At 45.1% G+C, this 27,460-nt stretch overlaps 1 protein-coding gene and 1 pseudogene across 3 annotated transcripts in view; both read left to right on the top strand.

The window, feature by feature from the left end:
• FAM193A (family with sequence similarity 193 member A) overlaps window positions 1–27,460 on the top strand; it is a 165,823-nt gene that overhangs the window by 72,954 nt on the left and 65,409 nt on the right. For 2 of the 3 annotated variants that reach the window (XM_044267910.1, XM_044267909.1), the window contains exons 3-5: window positions 18,311–18,468; window positions 19,203–19,370; window positions 22,579–22,813. In XM_044267910.1, coding sequence (XP_044123845.1) covers window positions 18,311–18,468; window positions 19,203–19,370; window positions 22,579–22,813 — 561 coding nt within the window. The remainder of the gene's footprint in view (window positions 1–18,310; window positions 18,469–19,202; window positions 19,371–22,578; window positions 22,814–27,460) is intronic. The other variant, XM_044267911.1, reaches the window with a different exon arrangement.
• LOC122890659 lies at window positions 13,519–13,693 on the top strand (annotated as a pseudogene).

Here is a 27,460-nt window from a genome sequence, read left to right as displayed (position 1 = left end):
CTGCTGAGCAAGGAGCCCGATGTGGGACTCTATCCCAGGATGCTGGGATCATGACCTGAGCCGAAGGCAGCTGCTTAACCAGCTGAGCCACCCAGGCGTCCCCAAGTAATGGTTTCTTAATGGTTAGTTGCGATGTAGAGTATGAAACGATATCAATGAATTTTTCCTGTGTGGTTAAAATACTTTGTCTTTCTTGCATTCTGAATGAGTATCTCTTACACATTGATGATTTTTTAACAGCATGCATTTGTAAAATAATGGTTTACTGAGTTAGGCAGATCTTACTGGTACTGATAACCTTTCATTATACAGTATAAAAAAATTCCATTTGTGGGGTGAATTGGTGACTTAGTTGGTTAAGCTTCTGACTCTTCATTTCAGCTCAGGTCATGATCTCAGGGTCTTGGATCGAGCCCCAGCTCAGGCTCTGTGCTCAGTGAGGAGTCTACTTGGGCTTCTCCCTCTCCCTCTTCCTCTGTCCCTCCCCCTGCTCGTGTGTGTTCTCTTTCTCTCTCTAAAATAAATAAAATCTTTATTTATTTATTTGGGAGGGGGCACAAGCAGGGGGAGCAGCAGGCAGAGGGAGAAGCAGACTCCCTGCTGAGCATGGGACCATGACCTGAGCTGAAGGCAGACACTTAACTGGCTGAACCACCCAGGCGTCCCAATAAATAAAATCTTAAAAGAAATGTATTTCTGTTATCACCACTAGTCTCAACAGAAAAGTCTTAAAATGCAGAGGCTTTGGAGCCCACAGTGATGAATTCATGATTTCCATCCAACCTTCTGATTTTTGCCCGAAAGCTCGGATTTTGATTGGCCACAAGTAGTGTCAACTGTTTTCCTTGAATTGCCAGGTTCATTTTATTTATTTTTGAGAAAATGTCCACTATCCAAGTCTGAACACCCATGGTTTGGTCTGTCAGGCATTCCAGATATGTTGTGGTGGCAGTGGCCCCTTCCACTCACAGTGTACACTGCTTTACTGAGAACATTGCTGGAATCTTCATGTGTGCTCCCTTCTTCATCACATAGAATATTTAAAAGGTGTGTGCTTGAGGGTTCAGATTTAATACAATTAATAATTTTAATGCATCCAGGGCATTCTTTAGTGGAACTTGGCTTTTTTAAACTAAGTGTGTGGAAGTGAAGGATGGTGGCTACTAGCACACTTCATTGTGCAACTTTCATTCTTGCCCAGATGCGGGTAGCTAACCCCGCCATTGCTTTTGCACCATTACTGCAAATGTCAACACGGGAAAAGGCAAATATCTAGATATTAGTGTGAAAATAATTTTGGCTAGTGGACTTGCTGAAAGGGTGTCTGGGGCTGTCATGGGACCACAGACCATGCTTGGAGAACCACTGTCCTTTGGAATAGAGTGGCCCCCCATCTGTGATTCCCCCTTCCAGCGTTTCAGTTCTGTCATTGGCATGTCCCTGAAACAGGTGATCCTCCTCCTGATGTGTGGACACCAGGTTAGCAGTAGCCTGATGTGAGGTCACAACACCCATGTCACTCAACCTCCTTCATCTCCTAAATGGGCACTTTATTATCTCACATCATTGAAAGAAGGGGACAGTAAGACAGTTTGAGAGATAGACCACATTCATACAACTTTTATTACAGTGTATTGTGACACTTGTTCTAGTTTATTATTATATATGAATATTATTATAACTGTTGTTAATCTCGTGCTGTGTCTGATTTATAGATTAAACTTTATCGTAGATACAGGAAAAAACATGGTATAGATAGGATATAGTATATTCGTGGATTTAGGCATCCACTGGGGTCATGTAATATATCCCTTGCTGATAAAGGGGGATGACTGTATTTGTCTTTTTCCTATAGATGTATGGAACTTCTTTATGTGCGCTGAACATGACCCCTTTGCTGCTTTTATGCATTGCAGATGCCAGCTGCTACTTTTTTTTTGCTTCCCTTTTCACTGTTTATAGTGTCTTTTGATGAAAACAAATTCATTTTGTTATGAGGCTTATTTGAGAGAGAGCAAGTGAGCAGGCAGGGAGGACATGGAAGGAGGTAAAGAGTCTCAGGGAGGCCCCACACTGAGCGTGGAGCCCAGCATGGGGCTCGATCTCACGACCCCAAGATCACTAGCTTACCCCAAAGCAAGAATTGGACACTTAACTGACTGCACCATCCAGGAGCCCTGAACACAAATTCATGTTTAATCTAGTCAGATTTCTCACATTTTTCCTCAGTAGTTACCACTTTTTTTTAGTTCTGTTTATTAGTTTATTAGTTCTGTCCTACCATGACATAAACATATTTTTCTTCTTCTCTTAGTACTGCCCAAAGAAATATGTGAATGACAAATGAAAGCCACATGCAAATAATTTTAATATTTTAGTAGCCACGTATCAAAAACTAAAATAAAAGAGGTGATATGACCATCTGTTTTTTCCCTCAGTGTATCCAAACTATCATTTCAACCTGTACTCAGTATAAAAAATGTTAATGTCATTTTGTTTTGTGCCAAATACTCAGAGTCCTTCGTATGTTTTTACATGTATAGCATGCATTGCTTAGGATGCTTGCATCTCACAGCTCAGTAGCCACAGATGACACAGTAAACAGCACAGGCCTCTACTTCTGTTGTTGGGCCTTTCATGTTTAGACCTGCACCCCTCCTTGAATTGGAATTATTTTTATATGGTGTGAGGTAAAGTTCAAATTAAATTTATTTCCATGTGGAAATCAGTTCCCTAGCAGCGTTTATTGAAATGACTGTTGCTCCCTCCTCCTCCTTGCCCCCACTTTTCAACACCACCTTTGTTATAAATGAAGTGTCTGTATATGTGTGGATGTATTTCTGGGTTCTGGGTTCTGTTCCACGGCTTTGTTTGTTTTTGTGCCAACAGCATGTTGTCTTAATTACTGTAGTTTTGTAATAAATCTCATTTTCAGAGAAAAAGTGCTGTTACCTTGTACTCTTCAAACATATCTTAGTTATTCTTCATTCTTCGCATTTCTGTAAAACTGAAAATTATCTTGTCAATTTATTTATTTATTTACTTAAATTATTTATTTATTTATTTATTTATTTATTTGACAGAGATCACAGAGAGAGAGGAGGAAACAGGCTCCCTGTTGAGCAGAGAGCCCGGTGTGGGGCTGGATCCCAGGACCCTGGGATCATGACCTGAGCCGAAGGCAGAGGCTTATTTAACACACTGAGCCACCCAGGCATCCCATCTTGTCAATGTATACACACACACAAAGACACAGAATCCCAAAATAGAAGAATAACCTTGTTGTGGTTTGACTAGGATTACATGGAGTCTGCAAATCAATAGGAGGGGAATTAACTTCTTTCTAATATTCCTTATAATCTAATAATCCTGGGCTACCTAGAAGGCTCAGTCGGTTGAATGTCTGACTCTTGGTTTTGACTGAGGTCATAATCTCATGGGTCTTGGGATCAAGCCCAACATTTGGCTCCGGGCCCAGCAAGGGGTCTGCTTGGAGATTCTCTCTCTCTCTCTCAAATACACAAATCTTTTTAAACAAAAATCTAATAATCCCCATTGAGTATGGAATCTTTTTCTATTTATATGTGTTTTATTATATTTTTTCAGTATCATTATACTGCCCTTTAAAAAGGGTGGAGGTTGCCAGGGGGATGTGGTCATTTAAACATCTGACTCTTGGTTTTGGCTCAGGTCATGACCTTGGGGTCATGGGATTGAGCCCCATGTTGGTCTCTGCACTCAGTGCAGAGTCTGCTTGAGATTTTTTTTTCTCCCTCTGCCCCTCCCCCCTCTCTCTCAAATAAATAAATACATAAGTCTTAAAAAAAAAAAAAGATTGTCCCATAGGTATTGGACTTTTATCTGTTCTATTTTAAATGATATCTTCTCCATTCTTTCTCCTCTAACTTTATCAGTACAGATGTATTGATTTACCTTTTTATGTTTTATTTTAATTTATTTTTTAAGATTTATTTATTTATGAGTGAGAGAATGCATGTATGTGCATGTGACAGGGCAAGGGCAGAGGGAGAGAGGAGAAAAAGAATCTCAAGCAGACTCTGGATCGGGCACAGAGCCTGACATGGAGTTCTGTATCATGACCTGAGCCAAAAACCCAAGAGCTGCTTAACCAACTCTACCACCCAGGCATCCCAACTTCTCTAAGTTGTTAATTAAAAGGACATTGCAAGACCCCTATTTTATGAGTCAAATAGGTCTTGATTTTTTTAATTGATGTGGAATCCCAATTTTTTTTTTTAAAGAGTTACAATTTCAAGTTACAGTCAGTTTGCTTCAGATGTTGTTTGTATTGTTGGGTGGACCTGCAACACTCACTGAACACACATGAGTTTTACTCACCTCTCAACCTTGGTCACAGGCACAACCCTGAAGACCGAAGGCAGAGTGAGAAGTACAAGCTGAAGGAGGCAGTTCTAGAGGATATCCGACGTTTGAGACAAAGATGAGTGAAAAGCAGATACCAGAGAAATAGAAGGAAAAACAAGAAAGTGTGATAAGTAGAGCAAAGTGATGGTAATCATTTAAAGGATGGTGTGGTTGGTAGTTGTTGGGCCTGGGATTGGATTTTTTTGCCCTACTTGAAGATGATAAGCTACTTTGTTACTATTTCATGGGTGCTGGCTGGGGACATGAGATTCCTGGGTCAGAGACAGAGAACTTTACTGCTCACAGCACAGCAGCTCGCATGAGCATGAGCATGAGCATGTCTGCTCCCCTTGCTCCTCCCTGCCCAAAGTGGGGAGGTCTGTATCCTTGCAGCGGGTGCAGGGACTTTGTCTTGGAGCTCAGGAACCCTGGGTGTGAGGATCTGCCACTAGGATCTCCTAGTGTGTAGGAGGCAAGCCTGCACTTTGTCCCAAGGTTATATGCAGCGCAAAGCCAGAGAAACAGCCTCCTGGGGTGGGGGGGAGATAGGCAGAGCCCTACAGCTTTGGCATATCCATCAAGACTGGGAGTTGGTCTGAGAGACCCAAGGAGAGCTGTCTCCCAGCTGTCCTCTGAACGAAGGTTTTATAAAGTTAACCAAGAAAGGATAGGAAGTGTTGGATGTGGCAACAAAGAGATCGTATCTGACCTTTGCCAGATTCATGTTAGTGGAAGTGTGGGAGCAGAAGCCAGACTGAGCTCCTTGAAGAGTAGATTACTGGTGAGGAAGCTGAGAAAGTCAACTCAAGGTGCTGATTTTCGAGGTGCTTGACTATGAAGGCAGGGAAGACAGATCAGAAGGGGGAAGCTGGAGGGAGGAGCTGAGCACATTTAACTATGGAAGGAAAGAGCTGCTGGTTGGGGAGAGGTGTTCCCCCCCTACTTAAATTTCATTTTTTATTATGTAATATTTGAGAGAGCTATATATGCATACATATATAATAAGCATGAAGACAGTAAAATGACCACCAGCAGGGGTCACACCCAGGCCATTCCTGATACTAGGGTGCAAGTCTGTGTCCTCCCATCTTTCCTCTTCCTCTTTCTGAGTGGCCACTGTCCTTGAATTTTAGATTTATCATTCCCTTATTTTAAAATTCCTTTAAAAATTTTATTGCCTCTGTGTGTATCTCTAAATAATAAGTTGTTTGATTTTGTTTCTGATCTTTATGAAAGTGGTATATGTTTATGTTGTCTTATGCGTCTTTGTTTATGAGATCCTTCTACTGTTTGGGTAGCTGCACTTACTCATTTTCACAAATTCATCCATGATGTACGTATAGTTCAGTATGTTACTATATATGATTTATTCATCAGTAATTTTGTTAGAAGGTACAGAGTTTTCCTTTTTTTTTTTTTTTTAAAGATTTTATTTATTTATTTGACAGATAGAGATGACAAGCAGGCAGAGAGAGAGGAGGAAGCAGGTTCCCCGCTGAGCAGAGAGCCTGATGTGGGGCTCGATCCCAAGACCCTAAGATCATGACCTGAGCCGAAGGCAGAGGCTTTAACCCACTGAGCCACCCAGGTGCCCCCAGAGATTTCCATTTTTTTACAGTGATCAGTTTTTTAAAAAAACGCTGTCAGGACATTTGTATACCTTTCTCCAGGTACTCATTTGTAAGAGTTTTGTTAAGAGTGTATGTTGGTCAGGATTCTCCAGAGGAGCAGAACCAGTGAGGGGTCAGGAGGAGGTAGACAGATGGATAGAGAAAGAAAGGAAGGAAGGAGATTTATTACAGGGATTGGCTCGTGTGGTCATGGAGGCTGAGAAGCCCCACAGTGTGCCATCTGCAAGCTGGAGACCCAGGAAAACTGGTGTCCTTCACTCTGAGTCAAGAGGCCCAAGAACCGGGAGCGCTGACCTCTGCGGCAGGAAATGGGTGTCTCCACAGAAGCAGGGAGCATGAATCAGTCCTTCCTTTTTTGTTCTTCAGACCCTCTCTGGAGTGGACAACACATCCACCCTCATTGGTGAGGGGATTGTCTTCATTCAGTCTAAGCATTCAAATGCTCATCTCTTCCAGAGACACCCTCACAAAACACCCAGAAATACTGTTTTACCCACTGTCTGTTATCTCTTAGCCCAGTCAAGTTGACATATAAAATTAATTAACATAGTGCTTATCTATGAAATAGAATTGCTGGGTTGTAAGTAATTCAAATGCTTACATTTGTAAAATACAGCAGTTTCCCCAATGACTGTTCCCGTTTCTGTTCCCACCAGTAGTGTTTGAGTTCCCTTTGCCCATATTCTTGCCCACACTTAACACTGGGTAGGCAGTTTGAACTTGCTTGAGAGTGGGAAGGAGTAAGGTTGAGAAGTGGTGGTGCCCATGAGGTTCCACTCGGACAGGGGAACTGGGGGCTCTCGAGAAGACTCATCCTGAGACCGGACTCTCAGGCAAGGCTGTGTAGGTGTCAAGTAAGGTGGGATGGGGAGTGTGGAAGTTGAGAAAATTGCTGCCAGGAATCATCTTTATAAAATTTTTTTTGAGAGGGAGAGTGAATCTCACAAGACTGGGAAGGATCTGGGGAGTGGCTAAGGTTTCAGATGGTCTCCTTGAGAAATGAGAACAGTGAGCTGTCAGGGTGGCAGGTTTGGGGCTAGCCTGAGGTCCCTGTTGAAGATGGACACATTGCTGTGCTGGGGCCCTGACCTGCCTGTCACCCAGCACCTTCCCCTCTGCAGAGTCCCTTAGTCCTCGGCGTTGGACAAGGGGAGCAAGGATGGGCTGGTTGAGAAGGAGCAGGGATGCTGCACAGGCTCAGCAGAAGCCAGGCCTCTGGGTCCCTGCTTGGCTCACCCCTCCCACAAGCAGGCGTCGTCCCATCAGCCTGACACGTGCATGCACCTGCCCCAGCCCAGCCATCTGTCCAGGCTCCTAGCTCCGCCAGCTCAAGGTATCTTCACAGGCTGGGCACAGAATAGGCACCCACGGGTGGTGTTTGGATGAAGGGATGAGTCTACCTTTAATTTATATCTGAAAATAATGTTTTGGGATCTCAACATATTTGCAAGTACTGATCCTGCCCAGTAGACTTTACAGCTTGGGAGGCTGTGGGTGTATTTTCAAGGAATTCTGTGAATTCCCTGAAGGTTAAAACAATTTTTGTTTGTATTCTGATAATGGGGGAGGGCATTCTGACATCATTGGAGGGCCTCCTGTGTACCGGAGGGCTTTAGCTCCTGTCTTCTGTGACCTGGTGAGCCTGGGTACAGTGCGTGTAAAGGCTACTGAAGAAGGAACGGAGGTTGTCTTAATACTTAGGTTCTTTGCTGAAGCCAAGAAAAGACCCACCAAGGTATGGCCTACTCTGTACAGGCAGACAGGTGGGATGGCCGAGATGATTTGTAGAGAGACCTATATGAATACAGGCCTGACTAAAAGGAGTCTTCTGCTTAGTAGTCAGAACCAAGGCCTATGTTGAATTTAGGAATTTGATTTCAGTTAATTACTCATTTGGCTCTTTATAATAATGTTAATTTGAGTAATGGTTTTTAGGTTTATAAAATTTTAAGTTGTAGACAAGCTTAGATTTTTAGAATTAAACAAAGTCTTAGAAGTGTAAGGTCTATTGTATTTTATACTTGTGTATGTTTAAGTAGTGAATTGGTGTGCGGGCATGGGAGATGATACTTGGGAGAATTACTGTTTTCTCTGTGAAGGGGTCTGTGGAGCACTCAGACATCCTACCACAAGGAAGAGGACTGGGCAAATTAGTATTCTGTTTTCAAGGTTGATCATTTTAAAGGCTTTCTTTTGATTCTGGACATCAGCGATTATGTCTTGGTTCTCATATCATTGAAGTAGAAGTCTTCCATTCTACACCGAGGAACTGCCTTCTCCTAATAGTTATGTGCCCTCAGGTCTTATCAAGGCAGATAGTGTCAATTTAAACCAGTCACTTAAGAGTTTGCTAATATTTGTTTGTATCTTGAACGTTTGCCCTTTTGGTCTTGGTTCCTAATACAAACATAAAAAATTCCTTTATAATGAGCATCATGAAAGTGGTTGCTGATAACATTTTTCACTGCTGCTCAGAACTCTAAGACTGGAAAGACAGAACTTGAATCAGCCTCTTGGAAAGATAACCTAATGGTGGTCTTTGGCTTTTCTTGCTTAATAAAATGCTTTTGAGATTCATCTGTGTTGTTGCACGTGTCTGTTTGGTTCATTTGTTTTTTATCTCAGAGTAGTATTCCTTTGTATGGAGGAAGCACAATTTGTTATTCACCAGTAGGGGGACATTTGGCTGTTAACATTAAAGCCACTAGTAACATTTCAGGAGCACCTCGGTGGTTCAGTCTGTTAAACATCTGACTCTTGGTTTCAGCTCAGGTCTTGATCTCAGGGTCATGAGTTTAAGCCTTGTTTAGAGCTCCTGGATGGGTGTGGAGCCTTCGGCAGCACATATACTAAAACAACAACAACAACAAAACAGTAAAGCTACTAATAACATTTGAGTACAAGCTTTTTGTGAACATAGTTAATCTGTCTTTGATAAATACTGAGGAGTAGAATTGCTAGGTCATGGGGTGAGTGCATGATTAACATTTTAAGGAACTGTCTTGGAATTTTTCAAAGTGCTTATACTATTTTCCATCTATGAATGAGAGTTCCTGTTAATCTGCGTCCTTACTGAGGCAGGATATATTGACAGTCCTTAACTGTAGCTGTTCTAGCGACTTGTAGTGCTGTCTCATGGTTTTGATGGGCATTTTCTAAATGACTTGCTGAACATCTTTTCATGTGCTTATTTTCCATCTGTATCACTTTGGGGACACGGCTATTCAGATCTTTTGCCTATTTTTAATTAGGTTGTTTATCTTACTGATACTGAATTTTGAGAGATCTCTGTAGTATATTCTGGATACAAACCTTTCATCAGATAATGTTTTTCAGATATTTTCTCCTGGTGTGTGGCTTGCCTTCTCATTACAGAACACTATTCTTTGAAGAGCAAAATTTTTAAATTTGATCAAGTCCAGTTTATCAATTTTAAATGATTTGGGCTTCTTGTGTTCTATGTAAGTAATCTTGGCTACTCAAGGTTATAAGATTTTTTGCTCTGTTTGTTTTCTAGATGTCTTATGTTTTGAGCTTGTACATTTGCTCTGTGATCCATTTTGAGTGAAGTTTTATATCTTTTATAAAGTAAGGTTAAAGTTCATCCTTTTTGCATGTGAATATCCACTTGTTTCAGAACTCTTTGCTGAAAATACTATTTTTCCTTGTTAAATTATTTTGACATCTTTGTAAAAGAATCTTTTTCTTTCTTTCTTTCTTTTTTAATGTGTGGGTCTATTTTGGATTCTGTCTTGGACTTTACATATATACTTATCCTTTTGCTAGTACCCTACAGTCTTGATTCCTGAAGCTTTTTAATAGTAAGTCATGAAACAAGGTAGAAGTTCTTCAGTTTTGTTCTTTTTTCAACAGTGCTTTGGCTATTCTAGTTCCTCTGCATTCCCATATAAGGGTTAGCATCGTCTTCTAGTTTCTGCAGAAAAGCCTGCTGAGATTTTAACGGATGTTGTATTGAGTCTATTTACCAATTTGGGTGGTTCTTCTTCTTCTTCTTTTTTTTTTCCCCCCAAGATTGATTAATTTGAGAGAGAGAGAGCAAGAATGTAAGCCATCATGAGCAAGGTGAGGGGCAAGAGGCGCAGAGGGAGATAAGCAGACTCCCTGCTGAGCAGGGAGCTCCGTGCAGGGTTCAGTTGTAGGACCCCAAGATTATGACTTAAACAGAAATCAAGAGTCAGCTGCTCAGCCGACTGAGCCACTCAGACTGCCAAAAAATGACATCTTGATAATACTGAGTCTTTCAGTCTGTTAATGTAGTATGATTCTTCATTGATTTAGGTCTCTTAAATTTCTTTTTTTTTTTTCCTTTTCCAGGATTTTTATTTATTTATTTGACAGAGAAAAAGATCACAGGTAGGCAGAGAGGCAGGCAGGGGGTGGGGGGGAGCGCCGAGCAGAGAGCCTGATGTGGGGCTCAATCCCAGGACCCTGAGATGATGACCTGAGCTGAAGGCAGAGGCTTAACCCACTGAGCCACCAGGCGCCCCAGGTCTTTTAAATTTCTTCTTAATAGTTTGTAGTCTTTAACGTAGGCTTTGTACATAGTATGCTGAAAATTTTCCAAGGTATTTCATATTTTCTTTTTTTTTTTTTAAGATTTTATTTATTTATCAGAGAGAGGGAGAGAGAGCGAGCACAGGCAGACAGAATGGCAGGCAGAGGCAGAGGGGGAAGCAGGCTCCCTGCCGAGCAAGGAGCCCGATGTGGGACTCGATCCCAGGACCCTGGGACCATGACCTGAGCCGAAGGCAGCTGCTTAACCAACTGAGCCACCCAGGCGTCCCTATTTCATATTTTCTTGATGTTTTAAATGGTACTTCGAAGAAAATACAATATCTAATTGTTTATTGCTAATATATAGAGATACAGGTTTGTTTGTTTGTTTTTTAATTTACTTTGTATCCTATGAAAGCTCATTTCTTTATTCTGTTGGTTATTTGGTAGATTCCTCAAGATTTTCTACACATCATCTACAAATAATATATTTTTTCCTTTCCAATCTGTATCTTTTTTATCCCCCCCTTTCTGTATTGGCTAGGCCCTCCAGTGTGATATTGAGTAGAAGTGATATGAGCAGACATCCTTCCCTGTTTCCAGTCTTATGGGGAAAGCATTTGGTCTTTCACTATTAAGTATGATGTTAGCTGTAGGATTTTGTGTATCAGGTGGGAAAAGCCTACTTCTGGTTTTAGTTTGCTAGAGGTTACCATGAATGGATATTTAATCTTGTCAGATTCATTTTCTGCATCTATTGAAATGACGGAGTTTCTCTTTTTTAGTTTTTTAATAATATTAATTATGGTGATATATTCCTGTGATAATCCACACTTGATCATGATGTATTATCCTTTCCATAGGTTGCTATGTTGGGTTTGGTGGTATTTTGTTAAGGACTATTGCATCTGTATTCACAAAGGATAATAGTCTGTAAGTTTCTTGTCTTACAGTATCTTTGTGTGGTTTTGGTATAAGGGTAATTAATACCTTGTAGAATGAACTAGGAAGTATTCTCTCTTCTGTAGTTTTCTGGAAAAGTTTGTGTGGAGTTGATTTCTACCATTTCTACCTTAAATATTTGGTAGAATTCACCAGTGAAGCTATCTTGACCTGGAGTTGCCTTGTTAGGATGATTTTGAACTACAAGTTTAATTTATTTGATAAAAGCTATCTGTTTCTTCCAGTATGTTTTACAAATTTTTGTCTCTAAAGAAATTTGTGTAGTCATTTTTTTTTTTAAAGATTTTATTTATTTATTTGACAGAGAGAAATCACAAGTAGACAGAGAGGCAGGCAGAGAGAGAGAGAGGGAAGCAGGCTCCCTGCTGAGCAAAGAGCCCGATGCGGGACTCAATCCTAGGACCCTGAGATCATAACCTGAGCCGAAGGCAGTGGCTTAACTCACTGAGCCACCCAGGCGCCCTTGTGTAGTCATTTTAAAGTGTATGCAAGTCATGTCATTATGCTGCATTCCTGCATACAGTTACACAGTACTGTCAGTTACAGCTCAGCAAAACTGGGAAAAAAGAAATTGCCCATTTTATATCAAATGTATTGGCGTGAAGTTGCTCAGAATATTCTCCTACCTGTGTTTTTAATTTCCATGGGATCTGTGGTGATTTGCCCGTGCCACTTAATTCCTGACACTAGTTTTTTGAGTTTTGTCTGTTTTCTCCCCGATAGCCTGGCTTCAGGTTTATCATTTTTATTAAGCTAAGAACCACAGTTTGGTTGAACTGATTTTCCATTTTTCTGTTTCATTAATTTCTGCTCTTAGGTTTATTATTTCTGTCTTTCAACTTCATAGTTAATTGGTTTAATTTCATAAAATCCTATTTAAGCACTGAGCAGGGAGTCTGACATGGGGCCAGATCCCAGGATCATGGGATCATGACCTGAGCCAAAGGCAAATTTAACTGGATGAGCCACCCTGGTGCCCCACAGATACCTTTTTCTAATTGAAGTATGATTGACACAACAACATTATATGTTTAGTATAACATAAAGATTGAATATTTGTGTATATTACAAAATAATCCACAGTAGGTCTATAGTTAACATCTGTCACATCATAGTTACCCAAAAAAGATTTTTTTTCTTGTGGTGATGACTTTTAAGATCTATTCTTAGTAACTTTCAAATTTGAAATACAGTATTCATCAAAGTCACCATGCTATACATTATATTTCCATGACTTATTTATTTTATAACTAGAAGTTTGTACCTTTTGACCCCCTCTTTATTATTATTAGCTTAATTCTGTTGTAGGCAGAGAACATACTTAATATATGATCTAATTCTTAGAAATGTGCTGATCTGTTTTATGGCCAGTTTTGACTATTGTTCTGTGTGCCTTGGAAGGAATTTGTATTCTTTTATCAGGAAGAGTGTACTATTAGGTACTTTAGGTTGGTTGATGTGGTTGTTCACATCTTCTGCGTCCTTCCTGATGTTTTTGTCTAGGTCAGTTACTGAAAGGACTGCTGAAATTCCAAACATAACTGCGGGTTTTTGTATTTCTCTTTTTAATTCCTACTTCATGTATCTTGAGTTCTGTTATTGGAGTCCTTACTTATTTACCACTGCTCTTGCTTCTTGTTAAATTAGGCATGTTGTCATTATTATTATTTATTTTATTTTGACCGTCATCATCTCCTTCATTGCTGTTAGTATTCCTTGTTCTAAAGCCAACTTAGTCTTAATACTCATAGAGCTACTCAGCCTTTTTAAGTTAGTGTTTGCATGCAGTATGTCTCCCTTTTTTTTTAACCTACCTGTGTCTTTATAATCCACTGTAGAAAGCATGGTGCCTCTTGCTTAATCCAACCTGACCATCTCTTCTGACAATTGGAAAATTTAAGTATTTCCATTTAATGTAATAATTGATATGTTTAGATGTAAATCTACCATCTTACTTTTTTTTCCTTCCTTTTTTTGCCCATTTGTTGTTTGCTACTTTCCTTTTTTTTCCTTTGGATTAATTTAATTTGCGCAGTGGCAGTATCGTAGCCAATGAGGTTTATCCGAGGCGCGATTATTGCTAATTGGATTAATTTAATTTTTTATTTTTCTCTTTCTTTCTGTTGGATTAATTGAATATTTTCTCCTTCTGTCTGTCTGTCTTTCCTCCCTCCCTCCCTCCCTCCATCAGCATGGAGCCCAGCGCGGGGCTTGAACTCATGACCCTGAGATCAGGACCTGAGCTGAGATCAAGAGTCAGTTAATTACTGAGCCACCCAGGCACCCCTTGAATATTTCTTATGATTCTGTTTTACGTCTTCTTGACTTATTACTTGTATCGCTTTGTTTCATTATTTTTAGTGATTCTAGAATTCATAATACAGATCTTCAACTTTTCAACTTCTACTTTCAGAGAATATTATATACTTGATATGTAGTGTAAGGAGCCTTAAAATATTTACTCTGAGTTCCACCAGCTATGTAGTCATCTGTTATCTTCTTAAAAGACTTTTAAAATGAGAAGAACCTTTGCCTTTTCCCCATTACTGAGTTGGTGCTCTTCCCTCCTGCATGTAGTTTCGATCATCTGTGCCTGTTCTTCTGCCTCAAGGGCTGCCTTGAACATTTTTGTAGTTTAGGGGAGCTTCTCTTTGTCTGAAGTTTTTATTTTGCTTTCATTTTAAAAAGTCATTTTTATTCAGGGCGCCTGGGTGGCTCAGTGGGTTAACGCCTTTGCCTTCTGCTCAGGTCATGATCTCTGGGTCTTGGGATCAAGCTCCACATTGGGCTCTCTGCTCAGTGGGGAGCCTGCTTCTCTTTCTCTCTCTGCCTGCCTCTCTGCCTACTTGTGATCCCTCTGTCAAATAAATAAATCTTTTTTTTTCCCCAAGATTTATTTATTTATTTGAGAGAGAGAGATCGCAAGTAGGCAGAGAAGCAGGCAAAGAGAGAGAAGGAAGCAGGCTCCCCGACAAGCAGAGAGCCCGATGCGGGGCTCGATCCCAGGACCCCGGGATCATGACCTGAGCCAAAGGCAGAGGCTTTAACCCACTGAGCCACCCAGGCGCAACTCAAATAAATAAATCTTAAAGAAAAGTCATCTTTATTCAAAATTCTAGATTGTTGGTCATTTCTTTGCTGGCTTCCCTAGTTTCTGGTGGAAGCATATTGTCATCCTTGCCTTTGCTTCTCTGCATAGAAAGGATGTTTTTCTCTGCCTGCTTCTCAGAACTGTACTTCATCATTGCTTTTCAGCCTTTTACTGATGTGCTTGATATGGTTCGCTTTGTGTTTATTGCGCTTTAGTTCAGATGAGTTTTTAAGACATGCCAGTTTACAGTCACATTGAATATGGAAAATTTTCAACAATTTCTTTATATAACCTTTTTTTCTGGGACACCATTACCTGCATGTTAGACATCTTGACTTTTGTTTTAGAAATGCTTTTTTTTTTTTCAGTCTTGTTTTTTGCTCTGCCTCATTTTGGATTTTTTACCGCTTCAGATTTATTGATATTCTACTGTAAGATATATTTTTCCTCTTTAGAAGTTCCATTGGGTAATTTTTTACATCTCCACTTTCCTCCTCATGTTTATGTTTTCTTCTGCTTTCTGACATGTAAGAGTTTGTAATCACCAGTTTCAGATTCTTGTCCATTGGTTGCATCATTTTTGTTGTTTTTGGGTCTGTTTCTGTTGATTTGTTTCCCTCATGGTTATGTGTTCTATTTTCCTTCTTGTTTTTGTCATTGGATGCTGGACTTTGCGTACTTCACATTGTTGAGTGCTGGATTTTGTTGTATTCTTTTCAGCTATGTTGGACTTGGAGAACACATAATAACTGAAGCTAAATTTGTATGAGATGAGTACCAGAAGGTGAGACACTTAAGGATTTACTGTATAGTCATCATGCGCTGTTTTAAAAGGCCTCATTTCATCCCTTGTCACCAGGAAGTGTTACTTTCCAGGTTCTTGGCTGCTGTTCTGAGTCTGTCCTGCGTGTCAGGCAGCGTTGTTGGTGCTAGTGCACAGTGGCAAACAGGACACAAAGGTCCCATTCTTGGGGACTGGTCTTCTAGAGATGAAGACAGGTAAAAAACAAAACAACAAAAAATAAACGAGAAAACAAGGGAAATACCAGGATTTCAAATAGCAGTTTGTGATACAAGAGATTAACAGGGTGATTAAGCTCAGGAGATGGGCACCCACACCAGTAATTTGAACAGGTTGCTTTTGCATCGAGAACCAACTGTTAACTAGAAACAGGAGATCAGCTGCACAGATCTGGGAAGGAAATGCTGAAGAGTCTGGCTGTGGTGCGTCTAGGGGAGCAGCCAATCTCAGGTAGAGGCGGCTTAGGGATGCGATTCCAGGCAGGACACCCTTGGGAGAGGCTCTCTGGGTAGCAGAGCAGTTGCTGAGAAGCCGCAGGCCCATCTGACAAACTGTCATAGGGGTGGGCAGCCAGTGTTCCTCTCAAGCCTCTGGGTGCTGGGGACGCGGAAGCTTCCAAGGTGGCCCTCCCATGTCCCCTGCTGGCAAGGCCCCACACAGCGCTGGAGCCCCTCTGACATCCAGCAGTGCAGGGAAGGGTGGGTTTGGAGCAGGGACAGGGGAAACCTGATGCCTGGTTTACCCGCCTCCGCAGGAAGGCGTCACTGGTAGGATTCTGTCCCTTAGGCCATTCACACATTTAGTGGGTTAGCGCTCTAGGCAGCGAAAGACTCAGCTGCAATGAAAGAAAAGCAAAGATGTGTTCTGGGAAACCGTGAAGATGGGTAAGAAATTTAGAGTCTGTTTCTGAGTGGTGTGGAAGGTTCTGTGCAGGGGAGTGACAGGGTGTCTCTTACTTTAACCACCACTCTGGCTGCTGCTTGCGGGAGGGCTGTGAGTGTGGGTGGCAGCGGTGCTGTCGGAGAGCCGCCCCACCTTCACCTGGCAGGCAGAGGTGACAGTAGCTTGGACTGTTGGGAGCAGGGAAGGGAGAATCAGACTGTGCATCTGCTGAGGGCTGGAGTCCCATGGGTGGCCTTGCTGTTGGATGAAGGGAATGGAGGGGAGAGGAAACCTCCTTCGTGCAGTGCAATGACCTGCTGCTCTTGGGGGATAGTCTGGTTCTGCCAGCATTGCGCTCAGACCTGTCAAGCCTTTCTAGTCGCCATGGGTATTAGAATCATCTTATTTTTGGATACTCTAGTCTAATCTACAAAAAACCCGAGTGTCTCCCTTCCTCCCTCAGAGCATCTCCCCTTGGGGTCAGCAAGGGCATATCATGGGGGTGGAGGGCAGTGGTGCCTGTCCTGCTTCCTTGGCCTTCCCTGCTCTGCCTGGGTGGAGAGGGGGCTCTGGGCAGTAGGAGTTGGGGGGAGTCTCCATACTTTATAGGCTGTCTGTGGTTCTCCTTGGTGACCAGGGCCCAGGATTCTAACAGGTGTTCCACTGGTGAGTGGCTCTTGATTGTAAGAAGCCCCCCCTTTTAAAAAAGATTTTATTTATTTATTTGACAGAGAGCTAGGGAGGGAACACAAGCAGAGGGAGCAGCAGAAGGAGGAGAAGCAGGTTTCCCCCCAACAGAGAGCCTGATGTGGAGCTCAATCCCAGGACCCTGGGATCATGATCTGAGCTGAAGGCAGACACTTAACTGAGTGAGCCACCCAGGTACCCCCATAAGAGGCCTTTCTTTAGGGTTTCCTAGACTTCGGTCTAGACTTCTCACTGTCTGCCACATACATACTCTGTATGACGCATCCCTCCAACCCTTGCTCTGCCCCCTGGTATAATTCTGGGACCCACTCATCTAGCAGGAACCTTATCAGGTGGGTTTTTTGATGACACAAGCTCCTGCTCTCAGTGCAGGGACCCGGCCTACCATGTGATGGAGGCAGGCCCACTACTGCTCCCTCCCATGTCTGTGTGCCCAAACTCCCAAGGGGCACACAACAGGCCCGGTTTGCCACTGGTGGTGCCGCAAGTGTCTGACCACCCTGAGGAAGCACCCACCAGCTGCCACAGCCTCCCAGGGCTTGTCTTCTCTCTCCGAGTGTGTGTGCTCCCTTCATAGGCCCTTTTCCGTGGCTTCCTTCTCCTTAGACTGGTGGGGTGAAGGCTGTGGGGCTGGCTGCCCTGTTTAGTGCCCTTTCTTCACTACGGAGATCATCTGTTCTAAGATTGGAGTGCATGTGTCCCTAATGTAATAGAATCCCTCTCAGATCCTGTCCCTGAGGGACGAGGGACCACCTAGGGGGGTGGGAGGGAAGAGGGTTGTAGTTATATTCCGTGTAATGGCTGCTAATAGAACCTTCTAGGGGCTCTTGGGTTCCAGGCAAGAGGGTTGGAGCCTGCTTCATCCTGCCATCTTTGCCTAGAATGTTCTCTTTCTCCAGCCTCCTGTCCCTTAGAGCAGGCAGCACAGCTGTGGAGTTCCACGGGACCAGGACGAGAGGCCTCTGCTCCCGACCTCCCCCTGCCCCCCAGCTTCCCGCTGGGCTTGCAGGCCGCTGGCTTTGCACTAAGCACCAGCCCTGACCGTGCAGGGCAGTGCGTCCACTGATGAGGACGCTGAGAGTGGAGCTGCTCTCCTAAAGCATGAAAGAAACTTACTGTCTTCCTGAGATTATGGTAGAACTCTCCAAAGGTAGTAAATAATTGGTTGCAAACAAAATTCTTAGATGTCAGAAAGTTACCCAGATGATGTCCTTAGAGATCTTGTCAGCATCTGAATTTAAATTTGTTTCTAAAAGGCATTTTTCTAACACGTTAATAACAAATTTCTACCGTGAACATTTGAACATAGTCTGTTCTGTTCTCTTTTCAAAGCAGGGCCAAGACTTTCTTCTTCACTCCCCTCTTGGCGGGTCCCAGCCAGAGGCAGGCGGCGGGAGGCTAGCCCTTGGTGCGCAGACGCTGCCCTCGGCGGGGCTGGGCACTGCGCCCTCAGACTCCTCGTGTGCCTGTGAGGCCTGCAGCGAGCGCAGGTACCAGTGTGGGCCCGTGGGACAGTCGGGAGCAGGGCCTGCCTGACCTGCGCTGCAGCTGGAGCAGGAAAGGGGCCGTTCCCATAAAGACGGCAGGCACTTGATCGATTCCTGAGGACTAAGATAGGAGCCTGGGTGTCAGTGGAAGAACTAGCGGGATGAGGCTCTTCTGAGTCCCGGCCTGTGAGGGCTGACAACAGCAGGCTAGCACTCATAGAGGGAGGGAGGCAGAGCCAAGTCATTAGAGTCACAGACTGGCCTGGGTAAGGGGAGAGCCACCCCTTCCTTGGGATGCTGCTGCAGTATAGAGGAGGAGAGGCCAAGGCCTGGGGGCTCTGAACTCGCTCTGTGTTCGGCTCAGGCCTGAAGCTAGTGCAGCCGAGTGGGGAGCAGGGCCTTTGTGGGGAGAGAGAGCTGCCTGATGGGCCCCTTGAGATGGAGGGGAGCATCGGTGTCCTCGATGTGGGACGCCAGGTGTGTTCATTCCTGTTGTGCGAGGAGGGGCTGTGGTCTCCTGGGGAGGAGGGTTTGGGGAACCAGACAGCTGCAGGCACCTGAAGCCTGGTCACCAGGCCTCCCTGTGGCCACAGCAAGTGGGAGGCTGCTCTAGGAGCAGAGTAAGGTAGAGGATGCTGTTGGGAGTCCATGCCTCATTCCCTTAGGCCATCTGGAGGGCAAGGGTGACCCAGACTGTCCGCTAACCCTGACCTCCTTGCTCTTGTGCCATCTCACAGAGAGATTTCAGCAGAGACGGACCGTGAACCTCAGCAGCTACAGAACTACTGGTCAGAAGTGCGCTACACGGTCCGCTGCATTTACCGCCAGGCGGGGACCCCGCTGGCCGACGACCAAGACCAGAGCCTCGTGCCCGACAAGGAGGGGGTGAAGGAGCTCGTGGATAGGTACACGTTGCCCCTGTGTCGTGTCCCTCCCTCACCTGCTGCCCAGGAAGCCTACTCTCTGCTTGGGCTGGGCTCTGCTCTCTGGACCCCATAAGCTTGGCTGCACCTGTTCACTGCTGGTACCCTGCTGGCAGGCAGACAGACTGCCAGAAGCAAGCCCTCTGGGCAGAGATTCACGTTCATTCTGATGAAATGCTCACTGCCTATATAATAAACAAATGAATCGACACGTTTCTGTCCTTTCTTAGTGTTGAGACTGACCACAGCACTGCTTTTGGAGTCCTGACTGTGCGAGGGATGGTGCTGAGCACAGTCTCAAGCCCTCTTGTGTTTAATCAGCCCCAGGAGGACAGGCAGGTGCCCACTGTGGTGAGAAGACATTTCCTGAGGCCAGGCAGCTTGAGAACGCGCTGGTGTGGGAGTGGAGCACCCGCTGTGGCCGACCCATCCAAGAGGGTATCCCGTGGAGGGCCTGTGACTCTGCGTGTGCTCTTCAGCGGACACCATGTGCCCGGTGACAGATAGACTGTTATTCTTCCTTATAGTCTGTAGGGTCTTTTTTCTCTTCTTTGAAATGTTCCAGGTAAAAGGGATCAATTTGAGCAAGGCAGTTCATGGATCGTTTCTCCTCTTGCTTTGTGTTTCCCACATTTTGAAGGGGGCTCTGCAGACTTATTCGCTGTGCAGCACAGGTTATCCTGGAGTGAGGAGCAGTGTATGGCTGTGGGTTCTGTGAACTTGTGGAGGAACGCGGCCAGTGTGTTCAGGGCTCAACGCCTTGCACTACAGGAGATGGATCTGGGTGGTTGTGCCACTTCTAGGAGTTAGGTTTCCTAGTGAGTATGAGGGAAAAACATAGGGCCTGCCATTCAGACACATGACGTCCTAGACTACCAGTGCTTAGGAAGCAGCCGAAGTCAAAGGAGAGGTGGCTGGAGGAAGACACTTGGCAAGTGCTAGTACCGGTGGGCGAGGTTATGGCAGAGAGTGTAAAGCCGGTAATGGGAATTGCTGAGGTTTGGAAAACGGCATTGCCCTGATAGTGATATACACTGTTAAGAATGTGGAAATGTCACAGCCCCAGCTGGAAGTGTGTCTGTGTCAGATCTGCTGTACTCACCCTTGTGTCCTAAGAGCATGGCTGCTTTTGTGGTTTACATGGCGATACTCATCAAGAGAGGAGTGTTCGTGAATCCCACTTCTGGGAGTCTGTACAGCTGGTGGTCATAATCCTTTCCTCCTCTCTGTGGCCCTTGGTGTCCTACATGGTCCTGCTCTGTGCTGCCCTCACACCGTTCTTCACTACATCCCAGCTGTGCTGGTTCCTGTCCTTCCTCTGCTGGCCACACTCACTCCTGCCACAGGGCCTTTGCATTTATTCTTCTTTCTGTTTGCCGTGTTCTTCTTTCTCAGGATTTTTTTTTCTCCTTTCCGGTGTTCACATTACTTTTCAGAGTCACTTTCTCAAAGAGGCTACCCTGTGTAAGACCCCAGGCGCCTCTCTGCCATCGCTGTTTTTCCCTTGCCGCCTTTTTCATTATTTCCTACCATTACCCAGAATCCCATCACCTGTATGCATGGGCCATCGGCGTCGTGAGGGCAGAGTTTATTTCCTTGGCTTCTTCAGTGCTGCAGCCAAGCCACTGTAGAGTAACCTTCAGCACATACACTGGTGTTTGTTGGCTGTGTATGTGGATGAGCCGCCTCAAAGTCACTACGCCTCAGTGACTTTGGCATAGTCCTGCCTCCTGGTCATATGGCTTTTTAAAAAATCTATTTGCAGGAGGACCGCATTTTGTTGAATTTCAAAGGTACTGAAATGGACAAAGAAATAAAGTAAAATGGATGTTTAATTCACCTCACTAAGAGGCATCCAGTCTGCTGTAAGTTTGATTGTCCCTCTGTCATTTGAGCCTTCTGGGGCATTCCTTTAACAGTCTACTTTGTAGGACAGTTGTACTGGTAATTAAAATTGTGGTTGCTACGCTTAACTAGTATGTCTTTCTGAAGTGTGCTAACCCCAGTGGGAATCCCATCAGTTTTTATTATTTCTCTAGCCACATTTTGTGCAAGGCTTCCCGTGCTCCATTGCTGGGTTTTACTTGCCTCTTGTCTTTATAACTTAGGTGGTGCACTAATTTAAAACTGGAATAGAGGGCAACTTACATTCTTCTCTTTTTGACCAAAAGTGGTGCCCAGAAGGTAAAATGATCCGTTGTGTAAAATCCAGGACCTGTGGCTTGATATGTTTTACAACTTGTGTCTGATAAAGTGCTGGCCTCAAGAGCTCCCTCCTGGTGGCAGCTCGCAGACAGATACTGTTGTCAGCCCAGCGGTCCTGGGCTTCCGTCTGCAGACCCCTCAGAATTGTGCATTCGGGAGAAGCAGCTGCTTTAGTAGGTTATCTCCAAATTAGGGAAGAAATTCATAAAAATGTTAACTGCTACTGTGGCTTGGTAGAAAGGTACTTATTAATTTTTAATTATTTTTTTATTTTTAAATTTAATTTTTAAATTAATTTTTAAATTAAAATTTTAAATTTAATTAATTCTCTTCAGTTTAGGGGTTTTATTTTATACATTCTCATTTTGTGTGTGTGTGTGTGTCTGTGGGATAGCTTTAAAAGAGACATTGTTTCTATAGTTTCCTCTGATTATAAAAATAATGCAAGCCCAATTGCGTTATATACTGAATTCCTTGGAAAAAGGACAGAGCAGTCGGCTCTAGAGTCCCCCAAGCCAGGTGTCACCTCTGCTTGGATGGTTGCTTTTGCCCAGCATGTGGGCGTGGACAATGAGTTGTCTTAGGGCTCCTGAGAGGAGGCGCCACTATGTGCACTCTGCCACCTGCTGGTTGTGTGAGCTCCCTGCCTTCCACCCAGGCGGGCTGCGCCGTTCAGCTGAGTGATGAACTTGGTGATTAACTGGGTCGGTACGTGGGAGACACAGTGCTAGTGCAGAGTAAGTTTTGAGTAAATGCTGGGATTTTTGGGCTCTTAGCTGATGGCTTTTTGACTCGATGCTGTCTGTGCCAGTGCTCCTTTGTGGTGAGTGAGGTGAAGGCACCTCTCACGGGATATTGAGAAGATGGTGGTTGTAGCCATGGCCGGGTGGGCGCTGATCGCAGCTCAGCTCGCTGATGGCAGTTCTGTGGAGGGCCGTGTGTGGGCGGGTCACGGGTGAGCGGTGACTATCTCTTCTCCATGCAGGCTCTGCGAGAGGGACCCTTACCAGCTGTACCAGCGGCTGGAACAACAAGCCAGAGAGTATGTGCTGGAGATGAAGGTCCGACTGCTCCGGCAGCTGTCGGCGGCGTCCAAGGTGAAGGCGCCGTCCGCCCTGCAGGGCCCTCCGCAGGCTCACCAGTTCATCTCTCTCCTCCTCGAGGAGTACGGTGCCCTCTGCCAGGCGGCACGCACGATCAGCACCTTCCTGGGCACGCTGGTAAGAGCGAAGGCTGCCTTCCTCTGGTTCTGTGGGGAAGAACTTGAGAAGACCACTGTGCTCGGATGAGGTCGTGGGAAGGCTTGTGTGTTGCCCTCGTGTGCCATCACCAGCCCCTCTTTTGTGGCGCTCAGGCACCAAGAATAGAACCTGTTTCCTCTCCCCTCTCTCTTCTCTCTGGACTGTGCTGTGGGAGGAAGGTATCACATGGATTGTTGTTCGGGTAACATATCATGGAAATACAGTTTGGAGACCTTGAGGCCTAGGGAACGAGAGATGGGGATGATGTGAGGTGAGGACCAGTGTGTACGTTAGGAGGGAGAAGAAAGACAAATGGTTTCTGTCTTAAGCTGTTATCTCTGTTGTCAGTGTGACACGCAGGGCATGACTCCTGTGGAGAGCACTTGCTTCTGGTCCTATGGCTTTCAGTTGTCGATTCCACAGTCCAGCCCTGGGTTAGGGATGGGTTCCCAGAGTCCGATAAGAACCCACCCTCATGCCCACCCCCATCCCTGCCCAGTGGCCCTCATGAAAGAGACAAGCAGGGGTGTCTTACCCTTACACCAAGCAGGTGGTCTCTGACCACCTCACAAGGTAACCTAGCACACATGGGTGGAAGGAGGCATGTGGTAGAATCTCAGCTCCTAGAAACCAGCCAGGCCGGGCATCAGAAGCTTCAGTCTACCCTGTCAGCGGTGCAGCTGCCGGTGCAGGGAGGCTGTGCTGCCTGAGAAACCGGTCATTCAGGCCTTCCAGACTGTTAGAGAAATACCGATTTGGTGATAGTCTGTGGATTTGTTTGCCATTACCTCAGTTTAGTTATTAAATAATACTTGACTGGGTTTGGGTACTTTCTTCCTGGTAAAACTACATTTTGAAACAAATACAGCACCAGTAGTTCCTAAGATTTTAAATGCATGGTGTTTGTGATTCTAAAATTGATAGATCTTCTTGCCAGGAAAATTTACAGACACACAGTTTTGCAGGTAAATTCAGCGGGGGTGGGCTTCAAGGGCCTCCTCGGGCATCCCTGCAGTAGACCATGCTGTGCCGGTGAATCTTGACAGCCTGGAGGAAAGCACGCGATGTGAGGAAAGGAGCCTGAGTCAGGAGGGACGGCTGTCTCTGCGTCGTGAGAATCTGTAATGGCATGCCGGTGCCTGGAGCAGGGCCCAGCAGGCCTCCAGTGCTTCACTCCCAAATGTCACATTGCACGCAGCTCTCCCTCTTCTGCCTCAACTTACTGAAAGTACCTGCTCTTCAGAAGTTCACATCCAGGGCGCGTGGGTGGCTCAATGGGTTAGGCCGCTGCCTTCGGCTCAGGTCATGATCTCAGGATCCTAGGATTGAGTCCCGCATGGGGCTCTCTGCTTAGCAGGGAGCCTGCTTCCTCCTCTCTCTCTCTGCCTGCCTCTCTGCCTACTTGTGATCTCTCTCTTCAAATAAATAAATAAAATTAAAAAAAAAAAAAAAGAAGTTCACATCCAGTGCCACCTCCTCTAGGACCGCATCCTCGGACCTTCCTGAGTCCACCGGGAGAGGAGGCCGCCAAGGTGAAGAGCGTCTCCCAGCTGCCCGAACCTTGTGCCAAGCAGTACAAAGCACAGCTCTGCCCCAGGTGGCGCTTCCGCCCAGGCCCCCCTCAGGCAGTTAGCGTGGAGCGCGATTTTTGAAACAAACAGAAATTTATTTCAGCCCTGCTAGTTGGAGCAAATGCCTAACAATTTACATAGGAATACTTTCTTGGGTTTGGAAAAAACTCGTAAATACTAAGAACAAAATATGGTTGTTTGCTCAGTGATTAATGTCACTTTCATTATACATAGAGGTACTCACTTTGGTTTCCAGTGGTACAGCAGATGTGACACCCTGAAATCCTTCTTCCTTCATGGGAAATAACAGAATTACTGGATCACATAAACTGAAACTAGATAAAAGCTTTTACAGCACATTGCTGAGGTGGCAGGAAAGGCAAGAAGACTTAGGGGTGAAAAACAAACTAAAAGCTGGAATCCTGAGAAATTTGTGTGCCCCAAAGCCAGCATTCACTCCAGGAACTTCTAAACCTGGGAGATGGGAGATACTGCCTCGGTCCCACCCTGGGTGGCATCGACACACAGTGCTGGGCCCACAGATGGCTACCTCCTTGTGTGAGAGTGAAGGAGAGGCCCTGGAGGGATGGCAAGGGCATGTGCCTGTTGTGATCTTGGGGAGGGCGGAGGCGAAGTATAGCCTCCAAGAAATTTTGTCATTATAAGCCAGCTGCCACCTACGTTTGTGGTTTCAACAAGTGCTGTTGGTGGGATGTGAAAACTCCCGATGCGGGGCTCAATCCCAGGATCCTGTGATCATGCCCTAAGCCAAAGGCAGACGTTTCATCGGCTGAGCCACCCAGGTACCCCCAAAAAGAATTATTTTCCAAAACATATTTAGTAAGAAGAGGGGCTTCCTTTACATTTTTGCAGATCTCCTTAGTTTTTGGCTCAATAGAGGACATGTTGATTCTCGTAGCTGCTTCTGCATTCACACTGTTGTCATAGGTTGCTTTGGCTGAAGTTAATTGAAGAAAATTCTCCCTCACGCAGATCTGTATTTGGCAAAGGGAGGAATATCTTAATAGCCTTTCCAGCCATTCATCAGGAGTACACTTGAGCCCGAGGGCTGCTTTTTTTTTTTTTTTTTTAAGATTTTATTTATTTATTTGACAGATTCCTAGTAGGCAGAGAGCAGGCAGAGAGAGGGGAAAACAGGCTCCCTGCTGAGCAGAGAGCCTGATGTGGGGCTCGATCCCAGGACCCCGAGACCATGACCTGAGCTGAAGGCAGAGGCTTAACCCACTGCACCACCCAGGTGCCCTGCCTGAGGGCTTTTTTTTTTTTTTTAAAGATTTTATTTATTTATTTGACAGACAGAGATCACAAGTAGGCAGAGAGGCAGGCAGAGAGGGGAGGAAGCAGGCTCGCCGATGAGCAGAGAGCCCAATGGGGGCTCGATCCCAAGACCCTGAGATCATGACCTGAGCTGAAGGCAGAGGCTTAACCCACTGCGCCACCCAGGTGCCCTGCCTGAGGGCTTCTTAATGGTTAGGTGTGGTGTAGGGTCTCTGAGCATGCCTCTTATATCAGAACCAGTGCTGGAGCCGATGCTCAGAATGGGTCTGCCCACACGTGGTTTTCCAACATCATATTTTGGTCATTGGAAATACATGAACTCACCGAGTAATTTAGTGCCCATCTGCCTGATGGTGTTCAGTGTAAAAAATGACCTTTGTAGCTATCACCACTGATCCTCATCAGAACGGAGAAGCTTCAAGGCCACAGTGACAGATTCAAGTTTTCCCAAAATGCAGATTGTTGCATGAAAGCTCAGATTTTATGATTGGCCACAAATTGTTTTTCTTAAAGCAGCACATTGGCTTGTTTTTCTTAAAGCAGCACATTGGCTTGCTGCACAAACCCTGCCGGCTAATTCTCTGCCTTCTCAACTGGCTTCTCTGGAAAAAAACATCCCGTTTTTCTGATTCTGCAGAACCCAGGGAGGACATTTAGACATAGAAGGGTATTTTTAAAAACATTATTTTCGTGGGAAATGCACTTGTGGGTATATTCTACACTGCCCTGGGGATCAAACAAGATGATAGCTTCATGTTTTAAGATTTTATTTTAAATATTAAAATAGAAGGAGCCTGCACATAGGTTGTGCTTCCCACCGTCTGGGAAATGCTGTGCCAGGGCTGTAGTAATCATGAAATCTGAATTTCCATCCTTAAGGACAGCCTGGTAGTTCTTGAGGTCTGTTACACAGCTTGATTCTGAACACCGCCTCATTTTCCTTCCAGACCCCAAAAACTTTTTTGCAGTTGAGTGTAAGAAGGAAAACTAGTTTGGGTGGAAAAGCCTGAGTTTGAGTCACTGGCGAGCTTGTTCTCTGTGCTTCTAGCTCAGGTGGTGCTGAGTCTTGGCTGCGCTCCTGCACAGCCCCCCCACCCCCAGCAGCCCGCAGACTTCCTCCCCCCAGCTCCAGGCCCATCGCTCAGCCTCTGTAGGCTGTCTCTGGCCTGTGAATGGGGCCTGGCAGCACTCAGAATAGGGTTGTCGAGGGCGCTACTGAAATGACCCTTGTGAGCACTAAGAACCATGCCTGGCCTGCAGGAAGCACTGTTGCTAGCACACGTTGTTTTCCCAAGTTGACTCTGAGCTGGGAAATGAGTTTGGGTCGTGCTGTTTCTTTTGCTTGCCTCATTTGGAAGTATGATTATAGATTTCATGAAAAATGCCAAACATCTTACTAAGTCAGCCTTCACCCAGGTACCTGTAGTAACATGACCCCCAAAAGCCAGAGCTGTGTCCCACCCCCGCAAGTAGGCAGGCAGGCAGGCAAGGACCACGCATGCAGCTGTGGAGGTTTATGGGGGAAGCCCAGCAAGTACTGAGCTCTCCTGAGTGCCCTCCCCAGAACCTTCCTCAGCTGGCCAGGGGCCTGGTCTGGCTGCTGCCTTCGCTCCTGCTTGTTCGTTGTTGTAGAGACAAACCATAAATCGGATCACTGCCTACTCCTCTGTCCCCTGGTGACTCCTAGAGAGCAGGGGCCTGCCGGCTTCATCTTTGTGACCCTGTACCTGGCCCAGTGCCTGCACAGAGTGGTCTC

Source organism: Neovison vison, chromosome 11, assembly GCF_020171115.1.
Source record: "Neovison vison isolate M4711 chromosome 11, ASM_NN_V1, whole genome shotgun sequence".
Classification (NCBI taxonomy): Eukaryota; Metazoa; Chordata; class Mammalia; order Carnivora; family Mustelidae; genus Neogale; species Neogale vison.
Note: the sequence above shows the minus strand (reverse complement) of the source record. Positions and strands in the feature narration are given on the sequence as shown.